Source organism: Plasmodium gonderi (assembly GCF_002157705.1).
Source record: "Plasmodium gonderi DNA, contig: Chr13, whole genome shotgun sequence".
Lineage (NCBI taxonomy): Eukaryota > Apicomplexa > Aconoidasida > Haemosporida > Plasmodiidae > Plasmodium > Plasmodium gonderi.
The window spans coordinates 1,544,441-1,558,389 of record NW_021628938.1 but is presented as its reverse complement, the minus strand read 5'-3'; the positions used below and the strand labels follow the sequence as shown (position 1 = coordinate 1,558,389).

The following is a 13,949-nucleotide window of genomic DNA, read 5'->3' as shown; positions in this document are numbered from 1 at the left end:
ATCTATCCTTTATATTTTTTTTTTTTTTTTTTTTTTTTTTTTTTTTTTTTTTTTTTTTTTTTTTTTTTTTTTTTTTTTTTTTTTTTTGTTCTTGCCTTTACTGCAGCTTATTTAATTTTACGCATATACTTCTCATCCTATATATGAGTTATTTACATATATGTGTTCAAGCTGAGGGAAGAGGAACATGCTCAAGAACCCTAAACAACATAACCCTCTAATGATGTTGCTAACGAGAAAGATTTTTTTTTTTTTTTCTTTTTTTTCCTCATGTTGTTGAGATGGAAAAAGTTTTCACAAAAAGGGATAACTGGAACGCAATTACATTTTTATGAATGTAATATACTCCAAACGTAGAGAAATAAGAACGTATAAAGTTTTTAAAAAGGAGAGGTTTTTCTTTGAGAATAATTTAGCAAAAAGTGTGAATATGAATTGAAGAAAATATTCATTGTGATATATATATTATAACCATTTAATAGCGAACATATTATATATCCGCCCCTTACCGTTGTGCAAAAAAAAAAAAAAAAAAAAAAAAACACCTTTGTTTCATTTTTACAATATCATTTCTTGACATATATAAAAGGTACCAAAAAAAAAAAAAAAAAAAAGTAACAAATTGGAATTAAGAAAATTTTTTTTTTTATTTACATCATCAGGAAAGGGTTTAAAATGTAATGTGATTAAAAAAATTTCGTAAAAAAAAAGAAAAGGGCAAATCTTACGGGCTATTATAAATACACACGTGGGAATATTCTCCTAAGCGTTCTAATATCTTAAAAAGCCACACATATTCTCCCCCTTTCCCCAAACCTCTAAACGAGTTAAACAGACTTAAAATATTTTTAATTTGGAAAATTACAAAATCATTGCAGAGCTTTATTACCATCCATGTTGCCTCAGGTGTACAATTTGTTAGCAATTAAGTATTCCTTGTGTGGTAGTGTTGCGTCTGCTGCAGTTTTTATTTCGTACATATGTGTCGGTGTATGGGTTTGTGGGATAGTTTGCTACTAAACCCCCTTCCCCATGCTGAATTCTTTCCCTCCACATTTGACAAAATATACATTCAACGATTCATTTTGTCGATACATACATAAGGGATGCTCAACATGAATGCACACATTATGCACTTGATATGCTTGTATTTTATAAACTTATGTACATGCATATTTATCCATGCAATAATGTTGGACGCATGCGGTTATGTGCATTCGAATAATTGACAAAAATAAATTTGGTCATATATAAGACCCTTGTTTTCACCATGCTCATTAGATATTTGTATGGTGTTTCTCCTTTAGCATCCATGTGCGTGCGTTTGGGTTGGAAATTGAAAAGGTAAAAGGAAAAAAAAAAAAAAAAAAACAAAGTGCAATGTAGGACGTGCAGCAAGAGGGTACGAGGTCTTCCCTGCAATTAAAAGGCACTTAAGAACAAGTGCCTTTTCCTTACATGAACACTTGTATAACTTTTTTTTTTTTTTTTTCTTCTTCTTCCATTTAATGCCAACAATATGTGTAAACACTTTATAACATATTCATTGCAACATGCAAATGGGTGAAGTGGGGAGAAGGGGAATCTACAATTTTGCTACGTTGATGAATTGATATGTCGCTCATTTGCTCACTTTGTTTTTTTTTTTTTTTTCCTACTCATAAAAGCAAACTAATCAGCATTTCATCCTGTAAAATTACGTTACTCTAAGGGGAACCTATTTCTTTTTTTTTTTTTTTTTTTTTTTTTTTTTTTTGAGTATTTGCTTTCACGGCTTCCACGACCATTTACGCTATTTTATCTCCTTACCGATTTATTTAAGTATATACAAATATGTATACATGCGTATATATATGTGGTATATGTATACATGTACATATGCGTGTATATATATATGCGCTTATGCGTTTATTTCTGTTTTCATCATTTTATTTTTTTGCCACTTGTCAAACTGTGTCCTTAGGTTACGTGCGTTATTCTACGAACCTTTGAGACGCACCCCATGAAACCACTTAAAAAATAATTTCTCATAAAATTTGATAGGAATAATGAAGAAATCAGCAAAATGTTGTGCGTACAATTTCACTACAAAATTGTGTTGCTCCCTTATCGCTTCCTCTTTGCTTTTTTTTTTTTTTTTTTTTTTTTCTTTTTTTTTTTTTTTTTTTTTTACTTTTTTTTTTTTTTTTTTTTTTTTTTTTTTTTTTTTTTTTTTTTTTTTTTTTTTTTTTTTTTTTTTTTTTTTTTTTTTAATTACATATATTTATATACATATGTACATGCATTTATGGGGGGGATGCTTCCACATACGTATCAGGGCTAGGGTAAAAAAAGAAAAAAAAAAATGAAGAAATGAAAGAAAAAAAAAAAAAAAAAGAATCATATATAATAAATAAGAAATTAGGCTTTTTTTTTTTTTTTTTTTTTTTTTTCTTTCTACAGTAGCTATTATAAAACTGTGTTAATTTTAATGTGCGAGATTGTGGCCTTAAATTTGGACCACGTACTGCCTTTCAGATAGTTTAATTAAATAGCGCTTAGAAATAAAAGTGGCAGAGGTGCACGAGACTGAAAATGGTCTTATTTTTGCGTTCCATATTATTACATACATACACGTGCTATATTGTACGTATATGTATATATATGCATGCAGGTCGTGTTGATAATTTCTAATTTTATGTTATGATTTATGAACATTACTGCCCCTACTTGTTCTTCTTTTATTAATAAAACTCGTACTGTACATAAACTCCCGTTTATGTGGTTTACATCAGCACTGGCCTTCATACGTAAAATTTGCCCTGTAGTGTATATAATATATATATGTATATTATATATACTGTAATGTAAATATATCTATACATGTTTGTTTATGTATATATATAGATATAAAAATATATGAGGGGCTTATGTTACATTTTCTTTCTTTCTTTCTTTCTTTCTTTCTTTCTTTCTTTCTTTCTTTCTTTCTTTCTTTCTTTCTTTCTTTCTTTCTTTCTTTCTTTCTTTCTTTTTTTTTTTTTTTTTTTTTACATCCTTTTTTCTTTCATTTTTTTCTTTCATTTTTTTGTTGATTTTTTTTTTTCTTATTTTTTTATTTTTGCCTTTTTCTCTGACTGTTAATTTGCCTATTTCTTTGTTTTTCTCTCTTTTCTTTTTTCTTTGCCTTTTATCTTTGCCTTTTAACTTTGACGTTTTGTTTGTTTTTTTATTTATCTTTTTCTTTGATTTTTTCTTTTCTTCGTTTTATCTACTCCATGTTTTATTCCTCTTTCCTCTTTCATTCTTTGCCTTTTTTATTTTTTCATCCATATATATACCCTACATACCTATCTCACCCGAAGCTGCCTTAGGGTAGTGATGATACTTTTTTTATTTTTTTATTTTTTTCAATTTTTTTTCTTTTTTGCTAACATGGATAATATGTTGTATTAGATATTTACACGTGATGTTATGTGAGCGTGGTACTGTTCCTTCCATATTTGTGTATGTGATATATATATATATATATATATATATATATATATATATATATATATATATATATATATACATTATTGTGAATATGAATAAACAACTGTGCAAACTCATAAATACTTGCTCATGTTAACAAATATCTGTGTGTGTTAGACATAAGGGGTGCCACTTAAGTTTCTCTCAATGCACGCTTATGAAGATATCCATTTGTGTAGTGAACAGTTGCAAACATATCTCAGTGTGCAGCATATAGATCACAGTTTTTTTGAACTATAGAAATGGTTGTAAAATAGTATAGTAGTAGCTGCTGTTTCTGCAGCTGTAGCTGTTGTTTTTTTTTATTTTTTAATTTTATTATTTTTTTTTATTCCATTAATTTATTTTATTATTTTATTTTATTTTATTATTTTATTTTATTATTTTATTTTATTATTTTATTTTATTATTTTATTTTTTATTCCATTAATTTATTTTTTTATTTTATGTTGATTGTAATTAAGCAACCGCGCTCCCGTCGTTCGTTAAGCACAACATGTATCTCTATTCATTTAATACATATTCGGAAATAATTAAAAAAAAGAAATTTTGTTCAGCTTTGTGATGTTTTTTTTTTTTTTTTTTTTTTTAACAAACCTTTTGCTTGGGGATTTTTTGCACATATTCTTTTTCTTCCCAAAAAAATTTCCTTTTTCTACACATTCTCTATCCACATGTGATCGTGTATAAATAGAGAATAATGTGTGCATGAATAAAGTATTTTTGTACGTACGAACATGTATATAAAGCGTAATGATCAAGTTGAAACGTATTTTTATTATTATTATTCTTTTTTTTTTCGATTTAATTAAATTTATATTTATGACTGATTTATGATAATTCACGTATATGAGTTCAGCAGATCTGTTACACATTTTTGGGTAACCTTTGATTTTATGTTATTGGCTTTTTTTTTTTCCTAAAGTTTGTCTTGTCGCAAACTCTTCCTTTTTTATATTCCAAGTTGATTGTTCATTTGAAGAACACATGTGCTACATAAAAATAGTTCTCACAGCATATGTTTAAACGCAGTTATCAATTACAAGTTCTGTTAAATTAATATTTATACATAGTTGTCTATATTTTTTATATAGGCCTTTTTATTACCCTTTCTGTGTGTTAATTTTTTTTTTTTTTTTTTTTTTAAAAAAAATGAAAATTCGTTTTCTCTGTTACTTCTCAATAACAGCACTACTGCTGTGTGTTGTACCTCAAACGAGGTGCTATGTGCATAATGATGTCATGAAATTTGGAGAGGAAAATTCTCTAAAGTAAGTGAAACAGAAGCTTATGACATATTGAGAAATGAATGCTTATTTTAGTACTTTGTGAGCTTTTTAAAACTAAGATAATATCTAATGGATAAATGGCTTTACGTTAATTTCTTTTTCCAATTTGACAGGTGTTCCCAGGGAAATCTATACATTTTGCACTGTGAAGTGAAATGTATGAACAGAAATAATAAAATGATTTACAAAAGTTGTATGAACGAGGTGGAAGAGAGGTGTCTAGGAAATAATAAGTGCAAATATTACTTCGATTACATAATAAAGAATAGGAAGCAATCTTTTAGAAATAAAAACGAAATTGAAATTGGAGAATGTGTGGAATCGGAGAAGAATATTATAAAAACATCAACTACATGTTTGTTAAGTGATTCCTTTTTGTTGGATGAAGCTTATGTTCAATATTTTTTTTTTATAAAAAATAAAAATGATGAACCAATCATGTGTAAAAATGGAAAATTAAATATAAATAGTGCATTATTACATTCTCCATTTTGTAAAATCAATTTAAAGGATGTAACTGAATTTTTGAAAAAAAAATGTGATAATAATAAAGAATGCGTAATAAATCCGTATGAACTGCAAAAGAATGCATTAAATGAGAAAGACCCGTGTTACATTAACAACTCATACATTTCACTAAATGTTGTTTGTACTACAGAAAAAGAAGAAGAGGTGAGTGAAAATAAGCAGAAACATCAGCAATATGATGATGATGATGCTGTAGAGTATAACGAAGAATACAATAATAATTATTCGATAGATAATCATCATGGGTTTCTTAATGAAGATGAAAATAATAGTGGAGGAAAATATCTCAATTCGAACGATGAAGTAGATCATATAATGAACAGCAATGGAAACTATCCAACTAAAATAAAGAAAGCAAAAATGTTATTATTGAACAAATTGAATGAACAATTAGTTAAGAAAAATTTAATTTTCCAAGAAATTGGAGAAATTTTGTCTCACTTGTTGAAGAAAAGATATGATGCATCTGATTTGAAAGACTTATTTGAAGATCGATATAATGAAATGAGAAAGAGCACGGATGCAGATGTGTACACGTTGTATGTGTTAGAAACATTAGTAAATAACCAAATGGAGGAGGGTATTGTTGTGACAGATTTACAGGAAAAACTGGAAATTATATTAAAAGAACAAATGGACAAATTGAATGAAGTTGAAAAGGCTATTAACCACGTGAGAAAAAGATATTTCAACCTTTACAACGAAGCAAGGAAAAAAGATATGAAAGAACTTTTTGATGAAAATGATGATCCCATTTTGACCTATGATGATTTTGCTCATGGGAATGGAATCATTTCAGCTGATATCTTTTTTAAATATAAGCCCACATTGAAAGCGTTAAATTTTAACAAGTTTCATTTGAAAGATAAAAAAGGAAAGGCGAACAAAAAAAATTATAGCGATTTGATAGAAATAGACAGACTTGATGAATATAACAGAAAAAAAAGAATCATGGACATGAGAAATATTCTCGTTGAAAAATTGAAAAATTTGTATTATGATAAAAATGGTATTTTTAACAAAATAGCTAGCTGCATTAAATCCTATTGCTACAAAAAACCCCTGAATGTTCATAATTTAAGTAACGTACTAAAACGAAATTACGAAAACTTGAAAGAAAATAAAACAAAAGATCCTATGATGCTGATCATTAGTTATCTTGAAAAGGTAGACAATCATGATGAACTAAGAGCTACAAGCGAAATTGATGATGACAAGCATATGCATTTCCTCCCTTGGGAAAAGAACAAACGCATTCTACAAAAACTTAAGACGCTTCTGTATATTGGATATCAACAAGTATATGATAAAGATATTGAAATAAAAGAAAAAATAGAAAAATACATGGCTCTCAATGATAAAGCAAAAGAATATAATCTTCATCGACTCTTCAATGAAAGCGATGAATTTTTGAAAAAGGTATTTATTACATCTCATTATAACGAAAGTGCTGATGAGGTCTTTGGAAACCAAGCATCTTTTTTTGATGTATACAAGAGAGAAGAAGATACGTCTGGAAATGAAAACAGTGGAGAAGATGGTGGAGATAAATCAGACAAAATGTCCAATGCAGAAAAATTTGGAGACATAAATGCTGCACAGTTCGATAATCATAAAAAAGGAATCGCCCATAGTCAGACTCAAGATAGCAAATCGAAAAAAGTGAAAAAAGAAATGATGTCAAAAGATGATCCCTTAGATGATGATGACGATGATGATGATTATGATTTTGATTATGATTTTGATGGTGATTTTAATGGCGTTGATGATGATCACATGGGCAAGGAAAAAGATATGAACAACATCGATGAAGGATATGGAAGTGCAGAGGAAGATAATGAGAATGAGGCCCATGATGATGGAAATGAGGTTGATTCAATATCGGTTGAAGACACAGACGCTGCACATATGGAAAATAACAAGGAGGGCATATTGGGTGATGAGATGGAAAATATGATGGCAGATGATAATAAACACGTGGAAGAGCAAGATAAGGCAGCTGATAAAGATGACGAGGTGGTAGATGATAAGGATGGTGAAGTAGTTGATGATAAAGAAGCTGATAAGGTTGGTGAAGTGGTAGATGATAAGGAAGCTGATAAGGTTGGTGAAGTGGTAGATGATAAAGAAGCTGATAAGGTTGGTGAAGTGGTAGATGATAAGGATGGTGAAGTGGTTGATGATAAAGAAGCTGATAAGGTTGGTGAAGTGGTAGATGATAAGGAAGCTGATAAGGTTGGTGAAGTGGTAGCTGATAAGGTTGGTGAAGTGGTTGATGATAAGGAAGCTGATAAGGTTGGTGAAGTGGTAGCTGATAAGGTTGGTGAAGTGGTTGATGATAAGGAAGCTGATAAGGTTGGTGAAGTGGTAGATGATAAGGAAGCTGATAAGGATGATGGAGTGGTAGATAAGGCAGCTGATAAGGAAGCTGATAAGGTTGGTGAAGTGGTAGATGATAAGGAAGCTGATAAGGATGATGGAGTGGTAGATAAGGCAGCTGATAAAGAAGCTGATAAGGTTGGTGAAGTGGTAGCTGATAAGGTTGGTGAAGTGGTAGATGATAAGGAAGCTGATAAGGTTGGTGAAGTGGTAGCTGATAAGGTTGGTGAAGTGGTTGATGATAAGGAAGCTGATAATAAAGTTGATAAGGCAGCTGATAATGAAGCTAATAAAGAAGCTGATAAGGAAGCGAAGAAGGGTGATGATGTGGTAGATGATAAGGCAGCTGATAAGGATGGTGAAGTGGTAGATGATAAGGAAGCTGATAAGGATGGTGAAGTGGTAGATGATAAGGATGGTGAAGTGGTTGATGATAAGGATGGTGAAGTGGTTGATGATAAGGAAGCTGATAAGGCAGCTAATAAAGAAGCGGTGGCTGAGGTAGATAATGAAGATAATAAGGAAGTTGTGGAGATAGAGGAGGAGGATCAAGAAATTTTGGGTCAAGAAGAAGAGCAGGAAGAACCAGGAAAAGGAAAAGAGAATCAAGGAAAGCCAAATGGGCAAATATTGAACCAGGACGCTATAAACGTGGGAAATAATAATAGTGGTTCATTCGCATTAAATCTGAGGAAGACCTTTCTAGCTATTGTGGCAATTTTGTCTGTGGGATTTTTCCTTTAAGAAAATCCAAATTTACTACGCATCGTTCATTTAATCCATTTATAAATAGATGTTTTTCTTTTTTTTTTCTTTTTTGTATATATTAACTTTTTTTTTTTTTTTTTATCAGATACCTTATTATGTTTTGATTATACCTTCACAGCACATAAAAGATTGTTTAGGCTTAATGACAGTTTTTTAATCCAAACATAATTTTATTTTTAGTATATTTTTAGCCTTATCTGTAAAATTTGCGCATTTCCTTATTTTTTTTTTTAACTATATATAATATGATTAACATTTTTATAGTATACATTTTTAGAATTTTTTAACTATATATAATATGATTAACATTTTTATAGTATACATTTTTAGAATTTTTTAACTATATATAATGTGATTAACATTTTTATAGTATTTTTTTTTTTCAACCTGAATGGATCGAAATTGACCTAAATTGAGGTAAATATTTTAGAGTTCTTAAAACTTATTTTACCTGCTTCTTTTACATTTTTTGAATCCCCCACCTTCCAAATTAATTTATTGCATAAATATCTTATTTCGACTTTTTTTTTTTTTTTTTTAAATGCACATGTCAATTTTGGACGATTTATTTTTTCCTAGTTACTAAACTTTAAAACTGTGTAAGATTATAGATAAAGTTTTTGGAACATCCCTCCCCCCACACCAAAAAAAAAAAAAAAAACGAAATAATGGCATAAAAAAAAAAAAAATGTAAATATGGTTTACAAATGGGACTGCAAACGTATACACATACATTGAAATTCTCCAATTTTAAACATCACCTTGCTAATTAGTTTTTTTTTTGTGCTTCATTACCCCATCATAGTTTTAGCAGCCTTGTGAATTCATCGCGTCTTCGCTGGTTGTTCTTCTTCAACTTATCTATTTTGTTTTGGTATATTATATTTACCTGTGTTTAACAATTTAGTAAAAAGGGAAAAATTGTTAATCCATTTGAAAAAAAAAAAAAAAAAAAAAAAAAAAGAATCTATATGTTCTCATACATTTTTCTATCCATCATTTGGACATTTTAAGAAGAAATAGAATTCAGCATTTGCAACAAATACTTTAAATGTTCAACACTCAGTAGTTTCTGTATTATCTCTTCTGTGTTTTCAAAATTTCTCATTTGCATTTTCTCTCATTCTGTTTTTATATATATGGGAAAAGAACATTTCTACCTCTGACATCTCCCATTGTGCGTTTTTTTTTTCGTTTTCGATAAGTTGGTATGTTTTGAGGATTTCATTTTTCAAACTTTTAGTGGCTTCTTTTTTTTTATCGATTTGTGTTTGAAGGTTGTTGATTGTGTTATTTCGTTTTATTTCTTTTTTCAAGTTGAATGCCAGGGATGATCTACGAAAGTGAGAAAAGATGACACAGGACAATTAAAAAAAAAAAAAAAAAAAAGACTACGACTATTACTACGACTATGACTACGACTAAGATGAGTAGGAAAAATTTTCTTCACTTCCCCTTCTTCGCGCAGGTTCGAGTCAACTTACGGTGGCTCATTTTGTGAATTATCTCGCATCCACTTCCAAAAGTGGTGTAATATTTTTTTTTTTTTTTTTTCCACTGTTCATCTCATCCAGCTTTGTGGACATATATAAAAATAAGTATTCTCATAATTTAAATCGAAAAAAGAAATATTACTTTACTAATTTGTGATAATGGAATAGAAGGATGATGTTGTAATTGAACAGGTGTTTCAAAAGAACTCCTCTTTGAAAGCATTTCACCGATACCTACACATATATGATGAGTGGGAGTATATATATTTTACACTACATACACACGTATGTTCATAATATACACATTTTTGAGGTTATATATTATAGGGGTTAAATTCCCCTATTCTCAACTTGTGAATAGAAGGAATATATTTAAAATTTGGATGAAAGAATGATATATATATATATATAAAATACCTGTCTGCACAATTCCATAAAAACGGAAAACAAGTCATCCAAAAATTCCTTCTCTATGAGCATATTTTTAATATATATTTTGGATATTATTTCTTTTATTTTTTTAAGACAAATTAATACATCCTCTTCATTTGTAGTTCTGCACACGTAGTAAATATGATCTTCCTTTTTTCCTTTTACACATTTAAATGGAAAGAGGTTATAAATGGGAACATTAAAAAGAGCACTTTTATTCTCATTTTTGTATAACACGTTTGATCTTAATTTTTTCCGAATTTCTTGAATAACTCGTACTATGTTTTTGTCTTTTACGCAACTTTCATCTTTTGCATTCTTATTTTTCTCTTCCTCATGTTCCACAATTATGCAGTTGTCATATTTCAAATCTTTGTTGTATTCAGATAAGTAATCTTGCATTTTTTTTCACAGTAAAAAAAAAAAAAAAAAAAAAAAAGCAAGAATTGTTTTAAGGCATTAAATATTCAATTGTGTGAAAAAAGTTCGTTTGAATTTGGACATAAGAATGTATATATATCAACTCGGAAATTGGACCTCCTCCGATTACGACATTACACACACGCTCTTTGGCAGGTTATACGAGTTTTTTTTTTTTTTTTTTTTTTTTTTTTTTCCTGATAGATACACATTTGTGTAAGTTATATATTTGTACAACTTCAGACTCACAAATATTTGTGCATTCCAAGGACATGTACATAATTTACACCTACCATAAGGCATGGTGTAAAAAAAAAAAAAAAAAAAAAAAAAAAGACATACACTTGAGCGCATACAATGGATAATATATGCAAATAATGAATAGCGAAGAAAAAGGAAAAACTAAAAAAAATTTATCATAATATGTGTATATATATACACAGAAGACAGTGGCATATTATAAACACTGTATAGCTTCGAATTGGGATTTTTTCATTTTTTTTTTTTTCATTTTTTTTTTTTTTCATTTTTTCACTTTTTCATTTTATCATTTTATCATTTTTTCATTTTTTTTTTTTTTTTTCTTTATCATCCTCTTTACATGGTCCTGTTTTTCCCCTCCACGCTATACCGTCACATAATAATCGCGCCCTTATCATAAATCGAGCTACTGACCTCTTTGAAGGGAAGGATAAAAGCATTATTAACAAAAATTTCAGGTTTTAAAATGACGTTTTCGCCAAGGACACACAATCCCTCAATACGAGACCAACTTCCTATCCTTGACTTTGAGCCAATTATTGAATTCTCAATATAAGAATAAGAATTGATGATAGAATTACTCATAACACAAGAGTTTTTTATCCGGCACCCTTCTCCAATAATTACGTTTTCTCCTAGAACAACATTGTCACCCAATACACAATTTTTTTTTATAACAGTTTTGGAAGAAATTAATACATTTCCTTCTAGTTTTGCGTCCACAAGTATTTCATCAAACATATGTTTTTTTCTTTCGTTAAACTTGTTTAATTCTTCCATATTTTCAAAAGTAATGAATAAATTTTTCTTATTTCCACATTTTGTATCATTTTCTATTTCATTTATTCCATAGCATATTATGAAGTGATCACTTAATGTTTGTTCTTCTTTGTTTGTTTCTCCTCCGTTTGAATCGGCCTCTCTAACCCCTTTCTTTTCTGCTCCGTTTACATCGGCCTCTCTAACCTCTTTCTTCTCTCCTCTTTTTTCTTTTTTTTTTTCTTCCAAGTCTTCTAAGTATAAAGCTTGTCCTTTTAAAAAATCTAACGGTTTTCCTATATCGGCCCAGAATTTTTTTAATTTGTAAAAATATAGCATATTTTCTTTCGCTAGTTTGGGAAATATTTCTTTTTCGAGAGATGTGTTTCTCTCGGGAATGTGGTTTAAAATGTCTTTGTTCAGTATGTAAATTCCTGCGTTTATTAAACTTGATTGGGGAACTTGTGGTTTTTCCTCAAATTTAGTAATTCTTTTATCTTCTGTTATTACAACTCCAAATGCTCTAGGGTCTTCGACTTCCTTTACCTGTATACACGAAAAAAAAAAAAAAAAAAAAAAAAAAAAAATGAAAAAAGGTGCTTTTTTGCATGAATGTGCAGGTAACAAGCGAAAAACATACGAAAATGCGCAGAAATGAAAAAAAAAAAAAAAATTATGCATAAAAATACACAAATAATGCACATGCGATTCTCGAGTGCTATCCATTAATACCTTCCCCTGACTTACCAATATGGTTAAGGGAGAATTATTTTGCTTGTGAAAGTTCATCATTTCCAGCAAGGGAAACGAACAAATAATGTCCGAGTTGAACACAAAAAAGTCTTCATATTTGCTTAAAAACTTCTCGGCCAATTTGATTGGTCCACCTGTCCCTAAAGGCTCCTCTTCAATAGAGTAAATAATTTTAACGTTGTATTTTTTTTCTAAATCGTTTACGAAGTCTGTTATATGTGTTGGTTTATAAGCTATGGCTAATATTATTTCTCTAATTCCGCATCGCGCTAAATTAAATATTTGATGCTCTAATATAGGTCTATTGCAGAAGCTGATTAATGGTTTTGGAGTTGTTAGGGTTAGTGGTCTTAATCGAGTACCGTAACCTCCGACTAGTATAAGCGCATTCATGGTTATACAAACAAGTTTATAAGTGTGTGTGTGCGTGTTGGTAAAATAAACTAGAATATAGTAATGTGAACGAGGTGTGCATCGAAGGAAATGACGGAATAATTCAGTTTAACGTTGCAGCAAAGTATAATTTACAAATTTGTTCAAACAAACAACACTTTTTATGAATTAGGAAAAAGAGAAAAAAAAAAAAAAAAAGTGTGTACACACACTATGTAGAGAAAAATTCACTTAATTTTAACGGAGAAAAAAAAAAAAAAAAAAAAAAAAAAAAAAATCAACATATGTGTGAAAAAATACACAGATATTTAATACACACATATGTTATTAAATCGAATTAAAAGGTATAATAAAAACTCAAACTTGGATAATTCAAAAAACTCATAAGGTTGTATTATGGCTACATATATGGGCTTTTGTCATGATGGATAGACAGTTACATAATCATATGAACATAAGCAAATAATGAAGCAGGGATTATACATATTGCGTATAATACATTAATTTAAGGTGTAAACATTTACATTTCAAGTTAAGCTTCAAGGTGTATGTTTTCTGCACAGAATGGGCTGAATGAAGTAAAGGTAAATCGAAAAAGATAACGAAAAATACTAAAAATGTAAAAAATATCAGAATATACGAAATATGTAGGAAACACAAAAAAAGGTAAAACATGGGAGGAAATACAAAAAAAGAAAAGCATGGGCGGAAATACAAAATAGGCAAAAAATGGGAGGAAATACGAAAATGGTGAAAAAATGTAATTGTTTCTCGCTAAAATATAAAGTTTTCAAATCAGGCAGGGAAATTTTCTTGAGCTTATTTCGAAAATTGCTGCTCTCCTATATACTTTCATCATTTCAGTCTCCTTTCTCACAATATGCAGGGAGTTTCCGTTTTTCACAAAAAAAAAATCAAGTTGTTAAATCTGATCAGCACAATTTTTTCTTTATTTGTCTGT

General features: G+C 29.3%; 3 protein-coding genes across 3 annotated transcripts; 1 reads left to right on the top strand and 2 right to left on the bottom strand.

Moving 5' to 3' along the window:
- Positions 1–4,665: 4,665 nt before the first annotated feature.
- On the top strand, positions 4,666–8,453 carry PGO_132860 (surface protein P113; the record flags this gene model as incomplete). Its single annotated transcript, XM_028689802.1, has 2 exons — positions 4,666–4,784; positions 4,916–8,453. The coding sequence occupies 2 exons, from the start codon at positions 4,666–4,668 to the stop codon at positions 8,451–8,453; spliced, it is 3,657 nt and encodes a 1,218-aa protein (XP_028545603.1).
- An 823-nt stretch (positions 8,454–9,276) lies between these two features.
- On the bottom strand, positions 9,277–10,804 carry PGO_132850 (dynein-associated protein; the record flags this gene model as incomplete). Its single annotated transcript, XM_028689801.1, has 4 exons — positions 9,277–9,366; positions 9,638–9,812; positions 10,113–10,204; positions 10,388–10,804. 4 exons carry the CDS (start codon positions 10,802–10,804, stop codon positions 9,277–9,279), a joined length of 774 nt encoding a protein of 257 aa, XP_028545602.1.
- Positions 10,805–11,455: 651 nt separating this feature from the next.
- PGO_132840 (mannose-1-phosphate guanyltransferase) lies at positions 11,456–12,988 on the bottom strand (the record flags this gene model as incomplete). Its single annotated transcript, XM_028689800.1, has 2 exons — positions 11,456–12,388; positions 12,590–12,988. The coding sequence occupies 2 exons, from the start codon at positions 12,986–12,988 to the stop codon at positions 11,456–11,458; spliced, it is 1,332 nt and encodes a 443-aa protein (XP_028545601.1).
- Positions 12,989–13,949: the final 961 nt, after the last annotated feature.